The sequence below is a fragment of the Canis aureus genome, chromosome 4 (assembly GCF_053574225.1).
Source record: "Canis aureus isolate CA01 chromosome 4, VMU_Caureus_v.1.0, whole genome shotgun sequence".
In the NCBI taxonomy this organism is placed as follows: domain Eukaryota; kingdom Metazoa; phylum Chordata; class Mammalia; order Carnivora; family Canidae; genus Canis; species Canis aureus.
Window position 1 is genome coordinate 59,421,126 of NC_135614.1, and position 24,007 is coordinate 59,445,132.

The 24,007-nt window shown below is 45.6% G+C and overlaps 1 protein-coding gene across 2 annotated transcripts; it reads left to right on the plus strand.

The window, feature by feature from the left end:
• Nucleotides 1-9,809: 9,809 nt before the first annotated feature.
• On the plus strand, nucleotides 9,810-22,051 carry ATOX1 (antioxidant 1 copper chaperone). Of its 2 annotated transcripts, XM_077895815.1 has the most exons (4): nucleotides 9,974-10,134; nucleotides 14,882-14,957; nucleotides 18,797-18,964; nucleotides 21,913-22,051. In XM_077895815.1, the coding sequence occupies exons 1-3, from the start codon at nucleotides 10,129-10,131 to the stop codon at nucleotides 18,919-18,921; spliced, it is 207 nt and encodes a 68-aa protein (XP_077751941.1). In that variant the 5' UTR covers nucleotides 9,974-10,128; the 3' UTR covers nucleotides 18,922-18,964; nucleotides 21,913-22,051. The 2 variants fall into 2 exon arrangements, with proteins under 2 accessions (XP_077751940.1, XP_077751941.1); XM_077895814.1 differs by lacking the exon at nucleotides 14,882-14,957 and having other exon boundaries at nucleotides 9,810-10,134.
• The last annotated feature ends 1,956 nt before the right edge of the window (nucleotides 22,052-24,007 follow it).

Consider the following 24,007-nt stretch of genomic DNA (forward strand, 5'->3'; position numbering starts at 1 on the left):
GGTGAACTTGGGCCCTGTAAGAGAACAGCTTAGTTTTCATTCATCCAAAGTACACTTTGGTACTGATAATTTTTTTTTAACATGTGCATGTATTATTTTTCAAAAGAAATTCAATGTTAAGTGCAGATGTTAAATATAGGAACTACAAATATGGAAACTTTGATCTTTAAAACAGGATAGGGATTAAGAGTACACTTATCTTGATGAGCACTGAGTAATTTCTAGACTTGGTGAATCATTATATTGTAGACCAAAAGCTAATATGTTAACTACACTGGTATTAACATAAAATATGGGCACCTGGCTAGCTCAGTCGTAGAGCTAGAGCATGAGACTCTTGATCTCAGGATTGTGAGTTGGAGCCCACCTTGGGTATGCAGATTACTTGAAAATAAAATCTTTAATAGAAATAAATTTAAAAAAAACACCTTATCCTTTTATAGGTATATGAGGAATTTTGAAAATGAACATCAAAGTTTTAATCAGCCTGCCTACCAGACTACAAACATCTTTTACTTTTGCTCCTTAGCATACAAAAATCTAAAGAGACACTTTACTGGCTTAGAAACACATGCCTAACGACGCCTACATAGTTCAGCGGTTAGGGTCTGCTTTTCGCTCAGGGCATGATCCCAGGTTCTGGGATCGACCCTGCATCGGGGAGCCTACTTCTCCCTCTGCCTATGTCTCTGTCTCCTCTCTCTGTCTCATGAATAAAGAAATAAAATCTTAAAAAAAAGAAACGCATGCCTAATTGGATTTCTCCTTTTTTGGCATTGACTGTCTGCAAACATAGGACTTCCTGAAACTCTATGGAATGCTGATCATGAGCCAGGCAACCTTGTGAATATTCTCTACAAAGATGATGTCATTTATGCCCACAAAAAATATATATTTCTCATTTCTCAGAAACAGGCTCAGAGAGGGTAAGCAACTAGCCCAAGGTCACACAGCTGAGGTTGGAAACTAGGTCCCTCTGACTTCAAATTCATCTTCATTTACCTACTTCTCAATACTGCCCAGGGAAGAAGAATATAGCCCCAAGTAAGAAAAGGGGTTTGGCCTCCTCAGAAATCCCTGAAAGGCTGGAATTATTTCAGGGCCTCAAGTATGCCATGAGGTAATGCTACAGAAACAGCTTTCCAGGTGATTTGAGAATTCTGATAACCATGGCAAATTCTAGAAATCTGCAGGATTTTAAAATTTTAAAAACATATATTACAATATACATAGATATAAATCCCCAGACCATGTAGTTTATTAAAAAGAGCATCTTACAAATTATGTACAGTATGTCATGCATGCTTTAAAAAAATACCAAAAACGATATATGCATATGTATTTATTAGTGTTTGTGAAACCACAGAACAAGGTCTGAAAGAATGTACAGCAATCTGATAGTTACTTCCTCTGTGGAAAACAGTGATAATGAGGATTTGAAGGAAACTCACTTTATCTGGATTGTTTAAAAATTTTTACATTAAGAAACTTTCCTTGTATTATGTAATTTAAAAAGTAACTTGGGGGGCACCTGGGTGGCTTAGTCAGTTAAGCATCTGACTCTTGATTTCAGCTCAGGTCATGATCTCAGGGTGTGAAATCAAGCCCCACATCAGGCTCCACATGCAGTGTAAAGTCTGCTTGAGATTCTCTCCCTCTACCACTCCCCCTGCTCTCTCTCTCTCTCTCTCTCTCTCTCTTGCATTTTAAATAAATAAATAAATAAACAAATAAATAAAATCTTTTTAAAAAAAAAAAAAACCTGGCATAACCATAAGCGTGGCTTCTAAGTATTTACTGTATGTCAGACACTGAACTAAATATTTTATGAACATTATCTTATTTCTCACAATAATGTTATGAGATAGGTCTAATTATTATCTTTATCTTACAGGGAAAGAAACTCAGGTTCAGAGAGGTTTGTTGCCCAACACAGCTAGGAATTGAACACAGGTTTGTCTAGAGTGTCTCATTACACATAGCTTTAAATCCCTGATGCCTAGAGAAGTACTGCAGTGGCCAAAGGGCTCATGCCTTATCTGAAGAGTCCTTGGTGGTCGTTTGTATATATATATATATTTTTTTTTTAATTGAGGTATAGTTGACAGGCAATGTTACACTGATTTCAGGTGTACCACATAATGACTCAACAATTCTATACATTAGTGTTCCCATGATAAATGTAGTCACCATCTATCACCATACAACATTATTTTTTTAATAATAAATGTATTTTTTATTGGTGTTCAATTTGCCAACATACAGAATAACACCCAGTGCTCATCCCGTCAAGTGCCCCCCCTCAGTGCCCGTCACCCATTCACCCCCACCCCCCACCCTCCTCCCCTTTCACCACCCCTAGTTTGTTTCCCAGAGTTAGGAGTCTTTATGTTCTGTCTCCCTTTCTGATATTTCCTACCCATTTCTTCTCCCTTCCCTTCTATTCCCTTTCACTATTATTTATATTCCCCAAATGAATGAGAACATATAATGTTTGTCCTTCGATTGACTCATTTCACTCAGCACCGTACAACATTATTACAATATTATTGACTATATTGCCTATGCTGTACTTTTCATTTTTATGACTTATTGTATTTTTTTCTGACATAGCTGTTTCCAGTCCTTCCAAGTACCTGGCAGGATTATACTGTCCTGCCCTCCTATAGACAGGTATGACCACATGCCCTGCTTTGGCCAAAACAAGGTGAGCAAATGTGACACATCTCTCCTCCAGGAAGAGAAGTCTTTGGAGCTAGTGATTATTTGCTGAGCTCTTCCCTCCCCACACCAGCCCCCATATTCAATATCATTCTATTTGGGGAATTTCCCTTAACCTGGGTCCTTGAGCTGCTCCTCCAAACTGCCCAACCTGCAATGGTCATATGACATAAACAAGAAGAAAATCTGTTGTTTTAAGCCGTTAAGGTTTTGTGATGGTTTGTTGCTATAGCATTACCTGGCCTGTCTTGCCAGTTACAGATAAGTTTCTAGATCTTCCAGTTTTTTACCAGACACTCAAAATCTGGATCATTCAGTGTTCTTTCTTAACATTTTATTAATGGTATAAAAGTGTCTGGTCCTCACTTTTTTTAAAAGATTATTTATTTGAGAGAGAGCACATACGCAAGCAGGTGGCAGAGCAGGGGCAGAGGAAGAGGAAGAAAATCTGAAGTAGACTCCATGTCCAGCCTGACTAGGGGCTCCATCTCAAGACCCTGAGATCATGAGCCCAAACCAAGAGAGGTCATTCAATCAACTGAGCCACACAGGTGCCCCTTGGTTCTTACTTCTAAAAATACAATGAACATATTCTAAGAAGACTATAGTTGAATTTATTCTTTTTTTTAAAAAGATTTTATTTATTTATTCATGAGAGACAGAGAGAGAGAGAGAGAGAGAGAGAGAGGCAGAGACACAGGCAGAGGGAGAAGTAGGCTCCCGGCAAGGAGCCCCATGTAGGACTGGATCCCAGATCGGGATCACGCCCTGAGCTGAAGGCAGACGCTCAACTGCTGAGCCACCCAGGTGTCCCGAATTTATTCTTTTTTAAAACTTTATTTGGAATTGATATATTTCATAAAAATGCTTTTCTTAAAAAAAAATGCTTTTCTTGGTCACTGAAAAGTAACATTGGTACAACTATGCTTACATGTCATGCTACAAATAGATTTTATTTATTTAATTTTTAAAGGTTTATTTATTTATTCAGAGAGAGAGAGAGAGAGAGAGAGAGGCAGAGACACAGGCAGAGGGGGAGAAGCAGGCTCCATGCAGGAAGCCTGACGTGGGACTCAATCCCCGGTCCCCAGGATCACACCCCGAGCTGCAGGCGGCACTAAACCACTGCACCACCAGGGCTGCCCTACAAATAGATTTTATTTATTTATTTATTTATTTATTTATTTATTTATTTATTTATTTTACAAATAGATTTTAAATTGTAAGATATACAGAACATAAAATTTACCACTTTAACCATTTTTAAGTGTGCAATTCTGTGGCGTTAAAGGTATATTCACACTGTTGTGCAACCAAGCTCCCATGTTTATAAATGTTGTCAACTAATTAAAAAATATTTTGAGCATTTTAGGAACTAAATAAAATATGTCTGCAGACCAGCTGCAGCCAAATCGCAACTCTTCCTGATACCATGCTGCCTGCACCAAGCCTGCACCCCAAGCCACCTGTGCTTGGCAGCCCTTCTCTTCCCATGCATAGGCTTTTCTGAGGGCCTTTTCAGCTCAGAACCTTTGATCCTAATCTGAAGGTTCCTTGATGGATAAAGCAGTGAGGCAGCCAGCGTGTACCTCTGCTATAACACAAAAAACAGACACTTGGTATTCCAGAGGGAGTAGACAACAGCTACAAAGGCCTTTCTTTGCAGAGCTTGACCCCAGCATCTGCCAAAGGGTCACTCCAGTAGGGTGAGGTCCAGAGGTAGGATATACCAGAAAGAAGATACCCACCACTTGTCTGTGAACTTGTCATCTACACATGACTACAGTCTATATACTCCTATCATCATAACAACACTGGGAAACGGCTCATTTCCCAAGCCCACTGGTTTAGTGCTAAATCTACTTACTCAAGTTTACAAGGCCAGTAAGAAGACTCCTGCGTAGTCTGGAACTCAGAATTCCTGAATTCTGCTTTTCTTTTCTTTTCTTTCTTTCTTTTCTTTTCTTTTCTTTTTTTTTTTTTTAATTTTATTTATTAGAGACAGAGAGAGAGAGAGAGAAAGAGAGAGAGGCAGAGACACAGGCAGAGGGAGAAGCAGGCTCCATGCAGGGAGCCTGACATGGGCCTCAATCCCAGGTCTCCAGGATCACACCCTGGCCTGAAGGCGGCGCTAAACTGCTGAGCCACCAGGGCTGCCCTGAAATCTGCTTTTCAAAAAAATTTTTTTCCTGAGATTCTTTTTTTTTTTAAAGATTTTATTTATTTATTCATGAGACACACACACACACACACACACACAGAGGCAGAGACACAGGCAGAGGGAGAAGCAGGCTCCATGCAGGGAGCCCATGTGGGACTCGATCCCGGGTCTCCAGATTCACGCCCTGAGCCGAAGGCAGATGCCCATCTGTTGAGCCACCCAGGCGTCCCTCCTGAGATTCTTAATACATATTATAGAACACATGGCAAAGAGAAATAGGAAAAAACAGAAAGAAAAATCAATAATATTGGAAATGGGTGAGAGTAGCACACATAGATCTGAAGATATGAAAGCATAGTTCATAAAACTTCTTTGAGAGGCAATCTCATTATCAAAATTGAAAGCAAACAGCAATTCCACCTTAGGAATTTATTCTACATAAACATTTAAGCAAAGATCTATGTATATGAACTGTCATTACATCATCATTATTAGCATTAAGAGATTGGAAGCAACCTGTATATCAGTGAGAGACTATATCAAGAATATGTCAGGGGTAAGTAACAGGTAGTCTATGTAGCAGTCGAAATAAGAGGGGCTTATATTTGTAATGTAACAAGTCTGCAGTCAAGCTGCAGCTGGCATTAGTTCAGTGAGCACACAGTCAGAACCAGCATCTCTGTAATTCTCTTGGCATTTTCCTCATGGTTGTACTCAAGGTACCATGCCAGTATTCTCAGCAGGAAGGGGAAAGGAGTAGTATCTGTTTTCCTTGTGAAAAAAGCAAGAGCTTTCCAGAAACATTCTGCTTCTGACTCACTGGCCATAGCCATGTCATATGGGCACTCTTGGCTGCAAGGGAGGATGGGAAAGCAAGCATTTAGGGTATTTGGGGATCTGGTCTTTACAGTAGCAAGATAAAAAGACTGGGAGTGAGGGTTGGATTAGCCAACCAATGGTTTCTGCCATAAGGACTAGTTAAACTTTTTTTTTTAAGATTTTATTTATTTATTCATGAGAATACACAAAGAAGAGAAAGAGAGAGGCAGGGACACAGGCAGAGGGAGAAGCAGGCTCCATTCAGAAAGCCTGACGTGGGACTCGATCCCGGATCTCCAGGATCACACCCTGGGCTGCAGGTGGCACTAAACCAGTGAGCCACCGGCGCTGCCCAGGACTAGTTAAATTATGGTACAACTGAATACTATATAGCATTATGTATCACTAAAAAGAATGAAGGGGATATCCACAAGTAAAGAATAAACTATAATATTTTGTAAAGTGACAAAAGCAAGGTGCAAAATTGTATATAGATGCCTTTTGTTTATTTATTTTTTTACTTTTTATTTTTTTAACTTTTTATTTTTTTAACTTTTTATTTTTTTAAGATTTTTATTTATTTATTCATGAGAGACACACAGAGAGAGAGAGAGGCAGAGACACAGGCAGAGGGAGAAGCAGGCTCCATGCAGGGAGCCCGACGTGGGACTTGATCCCAGGTATCTAGGATCAGGCCCTGGGCTGAAGGCAACACTAAACCGCTGAGCCACCCGGGCTGCCCTGCCTTTTGTTTAAAAAGGGGTAGTCAGGGTAGGAGGGAGACTTATTTTCCCCATATACCCTTCTGTGCTGTTTGGAATTTTTTAAATAGTATGTACATCAAGAGCCTATAATCCTGCATCCATTCCAGATAACTTCTATAACATTTGCTGTGGTTCATTTCAGGCTGAGTTGTTATGTAAATAACTGGAATGTATGCAGATTATGTATAGGAACTATCATGCACATTTTCCTCTCCTCATTTGTCACGTGCACTGAGTTTCCGTTTCCGTAATGCTGCCTCTCATTAAGTTGTGCTCTCTCTGCTTCACCTCCCCTCTTCCCTAATTCTTTGACCTATTCACTCTTCCTCTGCCTTTCCTTTAGTGCCCCCGTCCCTTTCACAGTTGTGCCCCAGTATACAGTTGTGCCCAGTGCTACTAAAATGTTGAGCCTTGCCTTCACTGGACCTAAGGAAATGCTTGGCAGGTCACAAAGAGGTATGAAGGGTTAAGGGGTGAGCATTTTGCCAGTAGGGGAAGAGCCATGTCAGGGAGGCCAGGACCAATTCCAGCAATTAGAATTCTAGTATTTTTTGATGCCTATCATGTGCCAAGTAATGCGCTAGGGGTTTGTAGACAGTATCATTTATATTCTTCCCAATAATACCACAAAATAGTTTTCTTTGAGAAACCCATATGTCCTGGTTTGCCTGGAACAGTCATGGTGTATGCCTATTGTCCTGGCAACCCCTTTTACTCTCAAAAGGTTTGGATAAAAAATTGTATAGTCACCCTAACTATCCTGGTTTTAAAAGTGAGGATATTAAGGTTTAGAGAGGTAAAGTGATCTGCCCAAGGTTATACAACTGGCAAATGATAGGGCTAAAATTCAAACTCTGGTGTCTATGGCTCTATATGGTTTATTTATTTATTTTTTAAAGATTTTATTTATTTTTTCATGAGAGACACAAGGAGAGAGAGAGAAAGAGGCAGAGACACAGGCAGAGGGAGAAGGAGGGTCCCTGCAAGGAGCCCGATGTGGGACTCGATCCTGGGACTCCAGGATCAGGCCCTGGGCTGGAGGCAGGTGCTAAACCTCTGAGCCACCCAGGCTGCCCTCTATATGGTTTATATGGACTGAAATGTGTTCCCTCCAAATCCACACATTGAGACCTTAATCCCCAAGGTGACAGTGTTTGGAGATGGGCCTTGAAGAGTTCATAAAGGTTAAATGGGGTCATAAGACTGGGATCTAATTCCATAGGGCTAGTGGCCTTAGAAGAGGAGGAGGAGATACCAGAGCTAGCTCTCCCTGCCATGTGAGGACATGGCGAGAATGCAGCTATCTGCAAGCCAGGAAGAGCAATCTTACCAAGAACTGAATCAGCCAGCACTATGGCCTTGGACTTTCCAGCCTCCAGAACTATGAGAACTGGGAGAAATAAATATTTTTTAAGCCCTCCAGTCTGTGATATTTTGTTATAGCAGGCTGTCATTTCCATGCTCCTTCCACTCACCATGCTGGAGATGGGCCTCTTCACTCAGGGCCAGTGTGAGTCAGTGACAGGTTCTGGCCTACATTTATTCCTTCCATTTCGTGTTCCTTGAACCTAGGCCAAGGGTGGATCCATTACCCTCTTCCCTAAACTGAAGCAGGCAGCTTGTGGTCACTCCCTGTATCAGTGTGTTCTAATCAGGAGAAAGAAACCACACCATAATTGGAACAAGGAAAGTTTAAAAATCATGAGTCTGTGATGAGGCATTGGCTAGTAAGAAGTAAAGAGAATTTTGAAGAATATAGAAACAGCAGATACAAGGAGCAGCCATTGCTGGTAAGGCCAAGGTAGTAACATAGGGTATTACACAGAGAAGAATCCCCTAAGCCCCATCCTAGCCTGAGATCCAGGCCTTGTGGCCCACAGAATGGCAGAGAAATGGCTATGATGCCAGGCTGGTGGAACTTGCTAGACATCCATCCTCCAGCTGGAAAATTTCCCTCTGGGGTACTGGAAAAAGCTATTTACAGAGAGGCACTTCACCGAAGGCACTCTGCTATTGAAAGTACACAAGGAAGGATAGACACAAGGAAGGTGCTAGGCTGCTAGGTGCTGCTGGTCCCTGAACACAGCAGGAGCCTGGTGCTGAGGAAGCCGTTCTCAGAAGATGGGCGTGGGGCAACCACTCACATTGCAAGGGTCTGGCAAGTGAGCACACTGGAACCAGGAAGGAAAACCGTTCCCCTTTCAGGGTCTTCCCAGAACTTTTACTGAGAAGTTTTAACATCCTGCCAGAAGGCAAAGGAAAAAAAAAAATTTAAAGAGTCCAGATTCATCTTCATAGAGCAAACAAAAAGGATGAATTGGAGGTGAGACAATAAATCAATCATGAGCAAACTTTCTTTTTTTTAATTTTTATTTATGATAGTCACGTCACAGAGAGAGACACAGGCAGAGGGAGAAGCAGGCTCCATGCACCAGAAGCCCGACGTGGGATTCGATCCCGCGTCTCCAGGATCGCGCCCTACGCCAAAGGCAGGCGCTAAACCGCTGCGCCACCCAGGGATCCCTGAGCACACTTTCTTAAAGAAGTTTCATGTAATAAGACTATAGTTTTCCTCAACCAGTGGTTCCCCAAACCAAGCAGAGGAGGGGGACTAAAAGTATACCTGGAGAATAAGGGGCAGTGAATCTAGGGTGAAGCCTAGAAGTCTGGGTTGTTAATAAGATGTCCAAGCAGTTCTGTTGATGAGGGACATCTTTGAAACTACTCAGACCGGACCCCTCCGGCAGGTTCCTTGGATGTTCCAAGGGGAGAGCCCCCTCACCCCAAACTCGTGTGTATGGAGAGGGGTGTGTGTGTGTGTGTGTGTGTGTGTGTGTCTGAAGTTCCGAGTCTCCGCATGGCTGTCTCTGTAAGTGTCCTTCATCTGTCTTCACCCAAGGCTGTGGATCTCATATCCTCCTCCACCTCTCTCTGTGCCTGCCTCTCAAGCCCACTCTCATCTTCCGTCTTGCTGTTCCCTCTGCCTCCCTCCTTCCCCAGTAGCTCATCTTCACCAGATGAACGTGTGCTCTCCACCCTTGACTCAGATCACTTCTTCCCGAAGCCCCAACACACTCCAGTCTGTTAGAGACCCTTCCTCGGCTCCCACGATACAGCCCCTCTAACACAGCGTTTTCACCGCCTGCTTCCTTGGCTCCCTAGGAGGCGAGGTCTTTTTCACTAGTGCATCTTGGCTACCTAGCACCGTGCTGGCTCAAGGCTGGGACTCGCTTACATCAATAAATGGGATTGTCCCTTTAGGGAGGGGCGGAGTCTGTCGTCTTCACTGCGGGGGGTGGGGGTGGGGCTGGCATTCCCAGCCTCTAATACTCGCCTGGCACGAAGCAGGTGGTCTAAAAATGGCCAGTAGGCCTTGGAGGCCGGCCCAGCGCGGGGCGGACGAGCGGGGAGTCCCCGGCCCCTACCGCGGGAAAGGAGGCGCGGCGGCCAGCGGCAGTCAGGTGGCTCTCCGCCCGCGGGGGCGGGGGCGGGGCCTGGCGGAGGGGGCGGGGCCTGGCGGGCGGGGCGGGGCCTGGCGGGCGGGGCGGGGCCTGGCGGGAGGGGGCGGCCCTCCCCCGCGCCCAGCCCCGGAAACACAGCCGCGCCAGCGCTCGGAGCCGGCCGAAGCTTCGCCGCCGCCGCCGCCGCCCGCCATCCACAGCCATGCCGGTGAGTGCCCGCTCCCGACCCCGCAGACGCGGCCCCGCCTGCGCCCCGGCTGCACCGCGCCTCGGCCGCACGTCGCTCTTCACGGGCCCAGGCCGCAGCCGGAGCTCTTGCCTCTCTTCCCGCTCCCTCCCTCCCCGTCTCCTCCCGGCTTCCGCGACCCTCCAGAAAATCCCTCCAGATGCGAAAGGGGCTTGATGTAGGAGTCAGGCCTCCGGACATCGGAGCGGCAGGGCCTCCAGTGGTTACAAGCCCAGCCCTTCCCAGCACAGACGAGGGAAACTGAGGCCCAGCGAAGGGCCGAGTCGCTGAGCTCATCCGGGGAGCGAGCCTGTGGCGAACTGGAACTGGGACGGCCAGTCCCTGCGCCTTCCCCCCGCTTGCCCCTGTTGCCCCTGTTGCCCCTGTCGGCTGAGCCGGCCAGAAGCGGGGAGTGGGGGAGGGGTGGGGTGGCTGTCGCCGCCTGGATGGGGCACGTTTTCAGAGACCCGTGGTTTCCTTTCCTTCCTCTTGCCTACTCTGGCCCATTTTCACTTCAGCCCTGGGCGACGCTGAATGGAGACAGTGCTTTTAACCTTTCCTACCGATCACTTTCCGACCCTGAACCTATGAGCCCATGGGAGGTTAAGGGACCTGCTCACACTTGCCAGTTGCTCAAAGACAGAGTTTGGGGAGGAATGAGTAGGTCTTAGGCGCCTTTGCCGCTCACTCAGGCTTAATGCACATACATGGTTGCTCAGGACCTCATTTTGTAGATAAGAAATTCAGGACTTTTGCAGATAAGAAAGGAAAAAGCCCAGTAACTTACTCATGGTCTCCTTGAGGCACTGAGTAGGGCTAGGATTAAGCCCCTTATCTTCAGGCTCCCAGTCTCTTCTGGCCTGACCACTTGGGAAATAAATGCCAGACAAAAGTCGTTATACCGGATTGAAAGTAAGCTGTGATGCCAAGTATATCCTGTAGATCCTAGTTGGGGTCATGTGGTGTTGAGCGATTTCCCCCAGAGTGCCTAGTTTATGGCTCTGATTCAAGGGGATACCCAGAGGTGTTCCACAGATGCCCTGTGTCTTAGCAGCCTAGCTTTGGGGAGCTGACACGTAAGCCAGTGGCCCTCTGGGCCAACCCACAACCATCTCAGGTGTCCTTTCCCTTGGGGCTTGCCAGGTGCCTTGAGACAAATCCTCAGACAACACAAGTATGGACAAAGAACCTAACAGAATCGGCCCTCCTCCTTGAGCAAATCTGCCTGTGGCAATGTTAAGAGGACAACATTAATCACCCTGGGACTGAGATAGTCACCAGGTGTTTGTAGAGGGTGGCAGTAAAGCAAAGGCCAGCTTGAGGATCACTCTATTGACAAGCTAGAGACCCTCCAGAGCAGATGGTCAGAATGAAGAGGGTACTTGGCACCATATCACAAGATGAGCAACTGAAGAAAGGAGGGTATTAGTCAAGGGCCGTGGTCAAAACTGGTCAGTGTGTCACCCGAGAGGTTTCTCAGACAAAAACTTGGAATCTCAGAGGCCTCTTTGAAAAAATCTGTGCCCTTGCTTGCCAGCTGGGTGACCTTGGGCAAGCTGCTTTATCTCTCTGTGCCTTGATTTCATCATCTGTAAAATGGGGATAAAAGCTGTGATCTCAAAGGACTATTGTTAGTATTATCTGGAAGAATGCCAGTAAAATATGTAGCATATAGTCACTGATGTTGCTAGTTCGCAAGAAATGTTAGCTCTCGTGTAGACCAAAGACAAGTGTGTAGAACTACAGGCAGGCAGGTGTTAATCCCATTTTAACAAGGACCACAGTGGTTAAAAGTTTAGGCTTCGGAGACATTTTCAGTATAGGCCCTGGCTCCTCACTAGCTGTGTCACCCTGAGTGAGTGCCCTAACCTCTGAATCTCAAACCCTTGTGTGTCAAGGGATAATAACACCCATCTCATGGGAACCTTGTGGTGATTAAACCAGGTAATGCACACAAAGTGTTTAGAACAATATCTGGCATGTAGTCCACATTCAAATATTAGTATTAGTAAACCCGACTGACATTGTGTCAAAGATTAAATATCCGGGATATTTGAGAATTCCTTCTCTGGGAGGGGGCTGGACAGCCACCCCACTGCATTTCTGCCCTTCCAGTTCTGAGATTCTATTAAAGAATTGCAGTTTACTGGACTTTTTCATGGCTTTAAAGGACATGTCTTAGAGGTGACAGACCAGTCTGAGGCTCTGAGGGGCTGAGGCAACAGGGGATTGGGATTCTCTGTAAAGAATGGGTTACTCTATCCATGAAGTAGATTTTCTACCACCCTCAAATTGACTTGTGCAAGTCTGAGGGGAAGAGCACAGAATTGTAACTTTTGCCACCCAGACGCCGCTTCCTGGTTTCTGACCTCTGTACTATGGAGGATGAAAGGAGACCCGCTCTCTGTAGGCAGCGGCAGAAAGCTTCACATATTCTGTTGACTTAGGTTCTTGGGCAGCATAAACTTGCATTTCTTCACAAGCTGTCCCACTCCCAGAGCTCCTGCTGAGAGTCAGGGTCGCAGGGTGGCAGCTGGCAGTGCTGTTGGCTGCTCCACAACTAGCAAAATGTCCCTCGAGCCAGGAAGGCCTGGGTTCATATCCTCAGCACAGACTCGCTCCATAACTGTGAGCAGCTCAGTGAACCCCTGGGAACTTCAATTTCCTTTGGAGTAAAATAGGGTCTCGAGCTCCCTTTCCAAGCCAAGTGAGAACTAATTTAAAATACCATATACTGAGCATTTGGCACAGAGGTGCACTCAGACACAATAGATTTAGGCCTTATATTGGTCTTACAAACCCTCTAAAGCTTTGGGTGGGTTGGGACGCCTGGGTGGCTCAGCAGTTTAGCGTCTGCCTTGGGCTCAGGGCGCATGATCCCAGGGCCCTGGGATCGAGTCCCACATCGGGCTCCCTACGAGGAGCCTGCTTCTTTCTCTGTTATGTCCCTGCCTCTCTCTCTCTGTGTCTCATGAATAAATAAATAAAATCTTTAAAAAAAAGCTTTGGATGGGTATATGCAGGTGCAAACTGTTGACAAATCTGGATTGTCTGCTGGTTATTCTAGAGCAGGAGTCACCACACTTTTTCTTAAAGGGTCAGGTAAATACTTTAAGTGCTTGAGGCTTCATGAACCATGTGGTCCCTTACAATTACTCAACTCTGCCATTCCAGGAAAAATCCACAGTGTCTTTCGTGACCTGGCCTTAGAAGTCACATGATGTAATTTAAGCCATATTCTACTGGACACACAGAGCAACCCTGAGACATTGTGGAATGGGATTTCCTAAGGGCATAAATCAGGAGGTAGAGGTCACTGGGGCCATCTTGCATGCTGGCTCCCATACTTACAATGTTCATCCCACTCACTAACCTAGAGAAAGGACTCTCGTCCCCGTTTTGCAGATGTAGAAACCAAGGCAAAGAGGGGTTGAATAACTTACTCATGGTCATACAGCTTGCCAGAGTTGGGAACTGAGGCCGGTCTTATTTCCAGAGATTTTATTTTATTTATTTTATTTTATTTTATTTTATTTCTTTAAAGATTTTATTTATTTATTCATAGACACAGAGAGAAAGAGGCAGAGACACAGGCAGAGGGAGAAGCAGGCTCCATGCAGGGAGCCTGATGTGGGACTCGATCCTGGGACCCCAGGATCACACCTCAGGCTGCAGGCGGCGCCAAACCGCTGCGCCACTGGGGCTGCCCCAGAGATTTTAAAATAGATGTATTGGTATAGAAACCTTTGTCTGAAAGCAAAAGAAGGACCCAGAGTTCCTCAACCAGTTGTGTCAATCATCTCTTCACTCAACAAAATGTAGTAAGCACCCACTCTGTGCCAGGCGCTGTTCAAGTATCGGGTCGCAGCAGTGAATTCAACAAAGCTTGCCTTAAGGCCCTTGGACACTATAGGATGTTGAGCCTGTACGAAGAGTCCAGGAGTCTGGGTTCCCTTACTGGCCCAGCCTCCACCCCGCTGGGAGACCTGGCACATCCCTTCTCGTCCCAGGACTCGGGTGCTGCCTCTGACAGCATGTGGATGAGAACAGTGATCTCTGTGTATCAGAATGCCAGAGAAACTTATTAGCCATAATAGACACTCCAGCCCAGACTTGTGGATCAGAACTTGTAGTTTTCTCAAGTTCCTGGATGATTCTAATGCATAAGATGATCTTCTGATGCATAAATAAGACCACCAGATCAGCATTGCTCAGAGTCCATGGGCCTACTCAAATCACAGTTATCAGTGGTCTTGAGACAAACCCTGTAGCTCAAGAATCAAGATTTTGAAGGTCAGACTAGACACCAACATTTTATTTTTATTATTGATTTATTTATTTTTAAATATTTATTCATGAGAGACAGACAGGCAGAGACACAGGCAAAGGGAGAAAGAAGCAGGCTCCCCACGGGGAGCCCATTATGGGGCTTGATCCTGGGACTCCAGGATCACGCCCTGAGCTGAAGGCAGATGCTCAACTACTGAGCCACCCAGGTGTCCTGGGATTATCTCATTCAATACAACCTGTGAGATGGAGAAACCCTTACTTAACTCCACTTTCCAGTTTAAGAGAGTGGGGCTCAGAAAGAAGCTACTGGTGAGTCTGATGACAGCCAGATCTTGCCCTGTCTCTGCTTTCTGTCTTGGCCTCTAGGTGGGCCTGCATGCTGGTGGAGTGTGTGTGTCATGCTGAAGGACTTGCTTATGGTCCCCTTTGTTTATTTTAGAAGCACGAGTTCTCTGTGGACATGACCTGTGAAGGATGCTCTAACGCGGTCAGTCGGGTGCTCAACAAGCTGGGAGGTGAGTGAGTGGCCCTCGGTTAGGGGTGAGGTTGGGGAGGCCGAGGCACTTAAATCATGTTCAAATACTTGCAGACATGGATCAGGAGAAGCTTGAGTTAAAGCTGCTAATAACAGTAAAACTAAAATGTATTGAGTAGGGGATTCCTGGGTGGCTTGGTGGTTGAGTGTCTGCCTTCTGCTCAGGGTGTGATCGCAGGGTCCGGGATCAAGTCCCACATCAGGCTCCCTATGAGGAGCCTGCTTCTCTCTCTGCCTGTGTCTCTGCCTCTCTTCTCTGTGTCTCTTATGAATAAATAAATAAAATCTTAAAAATATATATATTGAGTACTTAGCATGTGCCCTTTACTCTGCCTGGTGTGGTTTCTGTGAACCACATCATCTGTTCCTCACCACAGCCATTTAGGTTGCTTCTTGGACTATCTCCATCCTCAGCAAGAGGAACTGAAGTTCAGAGAGGTTAAGCAACTTAGCTGAGATCACACAGTAAGTGGCAGAGCTGGGATTTGCCACAGTCTAGCTCAGAGTCCTGGCAGCACTAGTTAATGTGTTGGTGATCTTCAGTGTGATAATTTTGCATATGCTACATTTGAGTGTCATTTTCTATTAACATTTAGAAAATTGTAATATTTTAAGAAATAAACTTTGACTCGAGTCATGTGCAAAACTCCTAAAGCACCTCTTCTGGACATATTTAGAAAATCATTATTCTCATCCAGCCCCCTTGGTTCTCAGCTGGGGAGACTGAGGTCTGGCCCTGGGTTTCCGAGAGGTAATGACTGAGATATGACCAGTGTTCTGATAGTGCTAAGATTTTCACTTTTAAAACCCTAGATAGCGGGGATCCCTGGGTGGCTCAGCGGTTTAGCGCCTGCCTTTGGCCCAGGGCATGATCCTAGAGTCCCAGGATTGAGTCCCACATCGGGCTCCCAGCATGGAGTGGAGCCTGCTTTTCCCTCTGCCTGTGTCTCTGCCCCTCTCTTTCTGTGTGTCTCTCATGAATAAATAAATAAAATCTTAAAAAAAAAAAAAAAAAACCTAGATAGGGGGCACCTGGGTGGCTCAGTGGTTGAGTGTTTGCCTTTGGCTCAGGTTATGATCCCAGGGTGCTGGGATCAAGTCCCACATTGGGTTCCCCGCAGGGAGCCTGCTTCTCCCTCTGCCTGTGTCTCTGCCTCTCTCTCCCTGATGAATAAATAAAATCTTAAAAAAATAAATAAAATAAAGATTTTATTTATTTATTCATGAGAGCCCCAGAGAGAGAGGCAGAGACACAGGCAGAGGGAGAAGCACGCTCCATGCAGGGAGCCTGACGTGGGACTTGATTCCAGGTCTTCAGGATCAGGCCCTGGGCTGAAAGCGGCGTTAAACCGCTGAGCCACCTGGCCTACCCCCCCTTTTCTTTCTCTCTTTCTTTTCTTTTCTTTTTTCTTTTTTTTCTTCCTTCCTTCCTTCCTTCCTTCCTCCCTCCCTCCCTCCCTCCCTCCCTCCCTCCCTCTCTCTCTCTCTCCCTTTCTTTCTTTCTTTCTTTCTTTCTTTCTTTCTTTCTTTCTTTCTTTCTTCTTTCTTTCTTTCTTTCTTTCTTTCTTTCTTTCTTTCTTTCTTTCTTTCTTTCTTTCTTTCTTTCTTTCTTTCTTTCTTTTCTTTCTTTCTTTCTTTCTAGAAATAAAATCTTTAAAGAAGAAAAACAACCCTAGATAATACCCAGATTTCAAAGGCCTTCCACATGGACTTGATCTCATTAGCACTTCAATCTCTGAGCTGGCCTTTCCGTCTGTGGAATGGGAGTGTTGACACCAGAGCCCAGGAGGGGAAGTGACTTGCCCAAAGTGAGTCAATGGCTGGTTTCTAGTCATGGAAATCATAATCTTAATTTGAAAGTCTGAAGCAGCGGGGAAAACCTGGCTGCTGGCTTGCCGTGTGACTGCAGCTTCTTCTCCCTGGGGCCTATTTCCCCAGCTGTGGTATGGGCGTGTCAGCCTATGTTAGCTTCTGCCGTGGATACTGTAAGAGGAAAACTGCTCAGGGGCCCCTCCAATATGAAGTGGCACATTCTGGATGAAGTGAGGAGTGCAGGTGGGCCTGCTTTCACTCTTGATGACTTGAGAACACCTGACCAGGAGTCTGGGCTGTAAGCAACACAGTTTAAAACCCACTGGGTTAGATGATCCTAGAGTTTCTTTTTTTTTTTTTTTTTTTTTAAAAGATTTTATTTATTTATTCATGATAGTCACACACACAGAGAGAGAGAGAGAGGGGCAGAGACACAGGCAGAGAGAGAAGCAGGCTCCATGCACCGGGAGCCCTACGTGGGATTCGATCCTGGGTCACCAGGATCGCGCCCTGGGCCAAAGGCAGGCGCCAAACCGCTGTGCCACCCAGGGATCCCGATCCTAGAGTTTCTTCCAGGTTTATGATGCCGCCAAAATATTTATTCCAAAGAGGAGGGAGACACTTCTTTTTCTTTTCCTATTTTTTTTTTTTTTGTATTTTTTTTATTGGAGTTTGATTTGCCAACATATAGTATATAACACCTGGTGCTCATCCCATCAAGTGCCAAGGAGGGAGAAACTTCTGAACCAAAAGACAAAAATCCAGTGTGTAAGGACACATTATGTTTTTTTTTTCTCCCTCAGTGTCTGTTAGGTACAAATTCAGACATTCTGTACTGTGGGCTTTTTAAGGCTCTTTGATGTTTGGGGAATCTCCCTTTGACCTTGGATAGATGGCCCCATCTTTTACCACTGTCCCTACTTGGGTAGCCTTTTGAGGTGGGTCAGAAGGGCTTTCTGAGTTGGGGCCTTAGATGAGCAGTGCTGAGCCTGAGGAATCACAGCTAATGGCCTGTGTGAACCGGATAGATCACAGGTGCTGACCACCCCCAATTCCTTCATGTACAGATGGGGAAACTGAGGCCCATTTTGGGCAGGCTTGTGGTCATCCAGCAAGTCAGTGATGAAGCCAGGCCTAGAACCTATCACGGCCTCTCCCTCTGGATCCCATCGTCTCCACAAGATGGCATCTCTAGCTATTCCCATGTACTGGTCTGTGGGGAGGGAAAAGCTTGAAATTGACATAGCCCTTTAGGGTGGTTTTATAATATCAACATTTAAAATGTGCCCATCGGTTGCTCACAATTTCCATTCTGTAAATTCATGGTATAGAAATATTTTCACAAGTTTTATAGGATGTGTTCAAGTATGTTTACTGTAGCATTGTGTGATAATCCGCAGTGTGGATGTCCCATACATCTACTCGATCCCCTGCTGAGGGACACTGAGGTTGCTGCTTCGAATTTTGCTCTATTATCACACAACAATTACTTTTCACTTGTCTGTCTGAGAGAAAGACTGGGTAGATGCTGTGCTGTTCATAGTGACTTCTGGAGATAGGAGAGAGTAGGGGGCCTTCCACTTTCCAGTTTTATTCAGCAATGTTTGCTTTTTTTTTTTCCCCCCAATGGTGTGTATTGTTACTTTTGAAATTAAAAAGAAGAGAAAACTTAAAAGAAGCCCCAGTCTCAAGCAGGGGTTGGCAAACTATAGTCTATGGGCCAAATCTAGCCACATTCTTTTTTTGTACCGCTAAGAATGGTTTTTAACATTTTTAAAGGGGTGTAAAAGCAATACACACAGAGAGAAGAATATGTAGCTGAGTACATTTGGCCCCAGAATGCCTAAAACATGACTTTGGCCCTTTATAGGAAGAATGTGCTGATATCTGGCATGGAGGAAAGGGGAAGGTGGTTGTGAATAAGAATTCTGGAGCCAGCATTCTTTCTTGCCCCAACTGGGAGGGTCTCTGCTTCCTCCCCACACACCCTACTTCCTTTTCCTGCAGGAGTTGAGTTTGACATTGACCTGCCCAACAAGAAGGTCTGCATCAACTCTGAGCACAGCGTGGACATTCTGCTGGAGACCCTGGAGAAAACAGGAAAGGCCGTTTCCTACCTCGGCCCCAAGTAGTGAGGGCCTGGACCCTGAGCCCATGATGGACCAAAGGGAGCAGGTGGGTGAGGCCCCAGCCCTTGGACGGAATATTTCATTAGCTAATGCAAATCATGAGTTCAGGGAATCCTCACAGCCCCCTGAGAATACGCAGAGCACTGTGTTATGTCTCCCAGGGTCCCTTTTATGACTTGGGGAACGCATCTCATAACCAACAGGGTTTAAGTATAGGGCGTATGAGCCTGAGCAGTGCTTTGATAAATTGTCCCATCTGCAAGGACACCTATGTCCTGGGCCTCATGCTCCTGTGTGCTGACCAGGTTCAGCTAATTCAGCTTGGCCTCTCTCCTTGCTTGGAACTGCTGTCAGCTTCCTGAGCATGCCCTCTGCTCCCGACTGGTGCAGAACAAATCCTCACATCCAAGCAGGATGTCCCCTTTAATTGTACAGAATCCAGAGAGGCTTATAGGTGGCCAAAATCAGTTGGTTGCAGAACCAGGATAGACCTTATGTATCGCTCCAGCACTCCTTCCCTCTCTGCACAACCCCAGCTTCAGAATCCTTCATGGCACAGCCTTTCCTAGCTGTTACTGCCCTTGCAGTGCTTTTGGTGCTTGAATGACAGTGATTGCCACATCCCTGATGTGGATCAGCCCTCTCAATGCCATTGAGAAACATGAGGCCTGGGAAGGGGGGAAGTGCCTTGACTGAAGCCCCACCCAGGAGGGTGGCAGAGACAGGATGAGGGCATCCCAAATTGGAATCCGTAGTGGCCAGTGTCCTCATCCCTGGGAACAGGCCCATGAGACCCTCCTCTCCCAACTGACTGCTGGGTTGTGCCGGTGTCCTGTGTATGTGGTGATGTCACATGCAAATCATGAGGGGTCAGAGGCCTCTGTTTTCCTGATCCCCTGTCCGTCCATGGACACAGCCCATGATCAGGAGTGAGCTTGGGATGAATAATGAGAATTCTGGCATTCTGATTCCAACTCTGTCCTCATGTCACGCTATGACTTTGGATACTTCACCTTACATCCTGGAGACTCAGGCCTTTCATCTGTAAGATGGGGCCACAGCCTCTATCCTATTTTCCTTCCTTATGGGGATTCCTGTGAAATCCCTCTGAATAGGAAGGATTATGCTCAAAGGGAGGATAATATTTCCACCATGCGAGGATCAGTGATCATCATATGGTCCCTGCACCCTGAGGAGTTTTGGAGGAGATTGATGCGTGGCCCTCTGGGCCCCTCCAGCCATCCCAGGTAGTAGCTCTGTTTCATACTGGGTCTCCATGTAAGATTGTGAGATTGTGGTTGATATAAGCGCTCCACAAGAAAGGATGGAGGGAGGGAAGAGACAGAACTTTCTGAGTGGGCAAAACACCGGGGGGAGCCCCAACGTAGACCCCTTGCATTGGAGACTCCTGGCCTGAGCGTGTGCATCTTATTCAGCTAAAAGAGTACTGCCTGCCAGTTGTAAACCATGTGTAACTGGATGTGTCTTCTTCTCATAGTAGTCTTTGAATTTATTGAGGTGAAATTCACATAACATACCATTAAAGTGTATGATTTAGCGGGTTCACTGCATTCACGGTGTTGTGTAACTCTGGTTTCAAAGCTTTATCCCCCCCTCCCAAAAAAAAAACGGCCCAAACCCATTTAGCAGACACTCTCCACTGCCTCCCCCCCAGCCCCTGGGGGCCACTAATCTGCATTCTGCCTCTGATTTGCCTCTTCTGGATGTTTCATTTAAAAGGAACCATAGGGGATCCCTGGGTGGCGCAGCAGTTTGGCGCCTGCCTTTGGCCCAGGGCGCGATCCTGGAGACCCGAGTTCGAATCCCACGTCAGGCTCCCAGTGCATGGAGCCTGCTTCTCCCTCTGCCTATGTCTCTGCCTCTCTCTCTCTCTCTGTGTGACTATCATAAAAAAATAAAAAATTAAAAAAATAAAATAAAATAAAAGGAACCGTAGTATTTCACTTAGCATAATGTCTTCAGGATTCATCCAAGCTGTAGCTGGATCAGCACTTTATTCCTTTCTATGGCTGAATAATTCTCAAGAGTTTTTAATTGATTTATTTACCTTTGCTTTTTTATTTTGGAAATTTTAGTCATACAAGTAGTAAAATGAATCCCCACGTACCCATCACCCAGATCCAATGATCAGCCATTGCCATCACTGTTTCATCTATGCATGCCACCGCCTCCCCCTATTATTTTGAAGCAATTTCTAGATACCAGCTAATTTAATCTGGGCACATGTCTGCAAGCATGAGTAGTATGGAAAGGCTCCTGCAGATTCAGATGCGCAGCACTGGGTGAGAATCACCTGCCAAACAGCTACCCTGCCCATCCCTGCTGCATCTATCTCAATCTGTTTTAAGACACTTCCCCAGGGAGCAGCCCTGGTGGCTCAGCTCAGGGTGTGATCCTGGAGACCCGGAATCGGGATTGAGTCCCACGTCAGGCTCCCTGCATGGAGCCTGCTTCTCCCTCTGTCTGTGTCTCTACCCCCCTCTCTCATTCTCTCTCTTGCTCTGTGTGTCTCTCATGAGTAAATAAATAAAATTAAAAAAAAAAAAAAAGACACTTCCCCAATGACTGATGTGATGCCAGGTTTGGGAATCAGAGATAGAGCATTTCTGGGTAATAAAGTCACCAGGACTGTCTGTTCATTGGCAGATTTGTTTGCTTGTGATTTTGTTCATTGCCTCCCCTGTGTGCATTGAAACAGGACAAGGGGTATCATCCCAGCAGCCCTGGAAGTTCCCCAGAAAAAGGCGTTGGCAGAGATTGGCTTGCGTGAGATTAGTGGGTGCCAGCCATCGTGACAGACTTGGTGGGCGTAGTGTGTGGGGCTGAACACGGGGCGCTAGTTCCACTCTAGCACCTGGGTTTCCCACTTCACCTCCCACAGCTGCCCTTTAGTGAACCCCTGCTGCTTTTGCAATGCCTTCCTGTGCACAGCAGATGGTGCTTTTGTTCCACCTGACTTCTCATCTCTTCCAGGACGCTGATCCTCTCCTGCCTTCCAGAGAGACCTGGGGCCTGGCAGTCCTGCTCAGCGATGGCTGTTCCTGACAGAGACCCTCACTTGCCCCGCTCCTCCCTAGCTTCCCTGTAATAAAGTTGAGCCACTTTTGCTGGAGGTGTCGTCTCTTGCAATGTCTGGATGTTACTTGCTCACTTGCAATAAAAGAGTAATTACAGTGCTTACTCAGGTTGGAGTTCTAAGGGCTCCCAGCTGGGAGCTACTGGCCTGACAGATCCTGATTCTTTGGGCTGTGATCTCCGGCAAGTCACTTGCCCTCTCCATGCTTTCCTTTTCCTATCTACAAAGTGAAGATGTTGGGCCACATGGGTGACCCCCCCCCCTCCTTTGTTTTCAGTATCTTGAAAAACTTGTCTGTCATCAAGTGCATCACATCTAAGGGATGTTAAATCTTATAACAGTTGGAATAGTGGGTAAAAGGGAGACTGCTTGGGATAGAGTCCAAGCTCCAGTTATCTCCCAGCTGGGCCATGTAATTTCTCGGTGTCCACACACATAAAATGTAACAATAGCATCTACAGCAAATGGTGGGTGTGTGGATTAAATGAGGTGACACATGTAAATCACCTCAAGTCATGCCTACCAGTTAGTAAACATTTTTTTTTAAGATTTTATTTATTGATTCATGAGAGAGGCAGAGACATAGGCAGAGGGAGAAGCAGGGTCCCTGTGGGGACCCTGATGTGGGACTCTATCCTGGGACTCCAGGATCATGTCCTGGGCCAAAGGCAGGCGCCCAGCCACTGAGCCACCCAGGCGTCCCAACAGTAAACCATTCTTTATTCACTCATTTGTGTGTATTTCATTAACCATCAGTCTATAGAAATGACATAATTCCAGTCAGCCTAAAAATTAGTGTCTTGCAGAGTTCATTCTAATATGTCAAAACAAAGGGAATGTTTTACTGTGTGTAGCTTTATTTTATTAAAAGAAATATATTTCTTTAAGCCAGCCATTCTCAAACTTATTGTCTTAGGACCCTTTTATACTCTTCAAAATTCTTACTGTGAACAGTCGTAAAACAATCAATGTGATTCATCATATCAGCAAGAGAAAAACCAAGAACCATATGATCCTCTCATTAGATGCAGAGAAAGCATTTGACAAAATACAGCATCCATTCCTGGTCAAAACTCTTCAGAGTGTAGGGATAGAGGGAACATTCCTCGACATCTTAAAAGCCATCTATGAAAAGCCCATAGCAGATATCATTTTCAATGGGGAAGCACTGGGAGCCTTTCCCCTAAGATCAGGAAAAAGACAGGGATGTCCACTCTCACCACTGCTATTCAACATAGTACTGGAAGTCCTAGCCTCAGCAATCAGACAACAAAAAAGACATTAAAGGCATTCAAATTGGCAAAGAAGTCAAACTCTCCCTCTTCGCCAATGACATGATACTCTACATAGAAAACCCAAAAGCCTCCACCCCAAGATTGCTAGAACTCATACAGCAATTTGGTAGTGTGGCAGGATACAAAATCAATTCCCAGAAATCAGTGGCATTTCTATACACTGAGACTGAAGAAAGAAATTAAGGAGTCAATCCCATTTACAATTGCACCCAAAAGCATAAGATACCTAGGAATAAACCTAACCAAAGAGGTAAAGCATCTATACCCTAAAAACTATAGAACACTTCTGAAAGAAATTGAGGAAGACACAAAGAGATGGAAAAATATTCCAGCTCATGGATTGGAAGAATTAATATTGTGAAAATGTCAATGCTATCCAGGGCAATTTACACGTTTAATGCAATCCCTATCAAATACCATGGACTTTCTTCAGAGAGTTAGAACAAATTATTTTAAGATTTGTGTGGAATCAGAAAAGACCCCGAATAGCCAGGGGAATTTCAAAAAAGAAAACCATAGCTGGGGGCATCACAATGCCAGATTTCAGGTTGTACTACAAAGCTGTGGTCATCAAGACAGTGTGGTACTGGCACAAAAACAGACACATAGATCAATGGAACAGAATAGAGAATCCAGAAGTGGACCCTGAACTTTATGGTCAACTAATATTCGATAAAGGAGGAAAGACTATCCACTG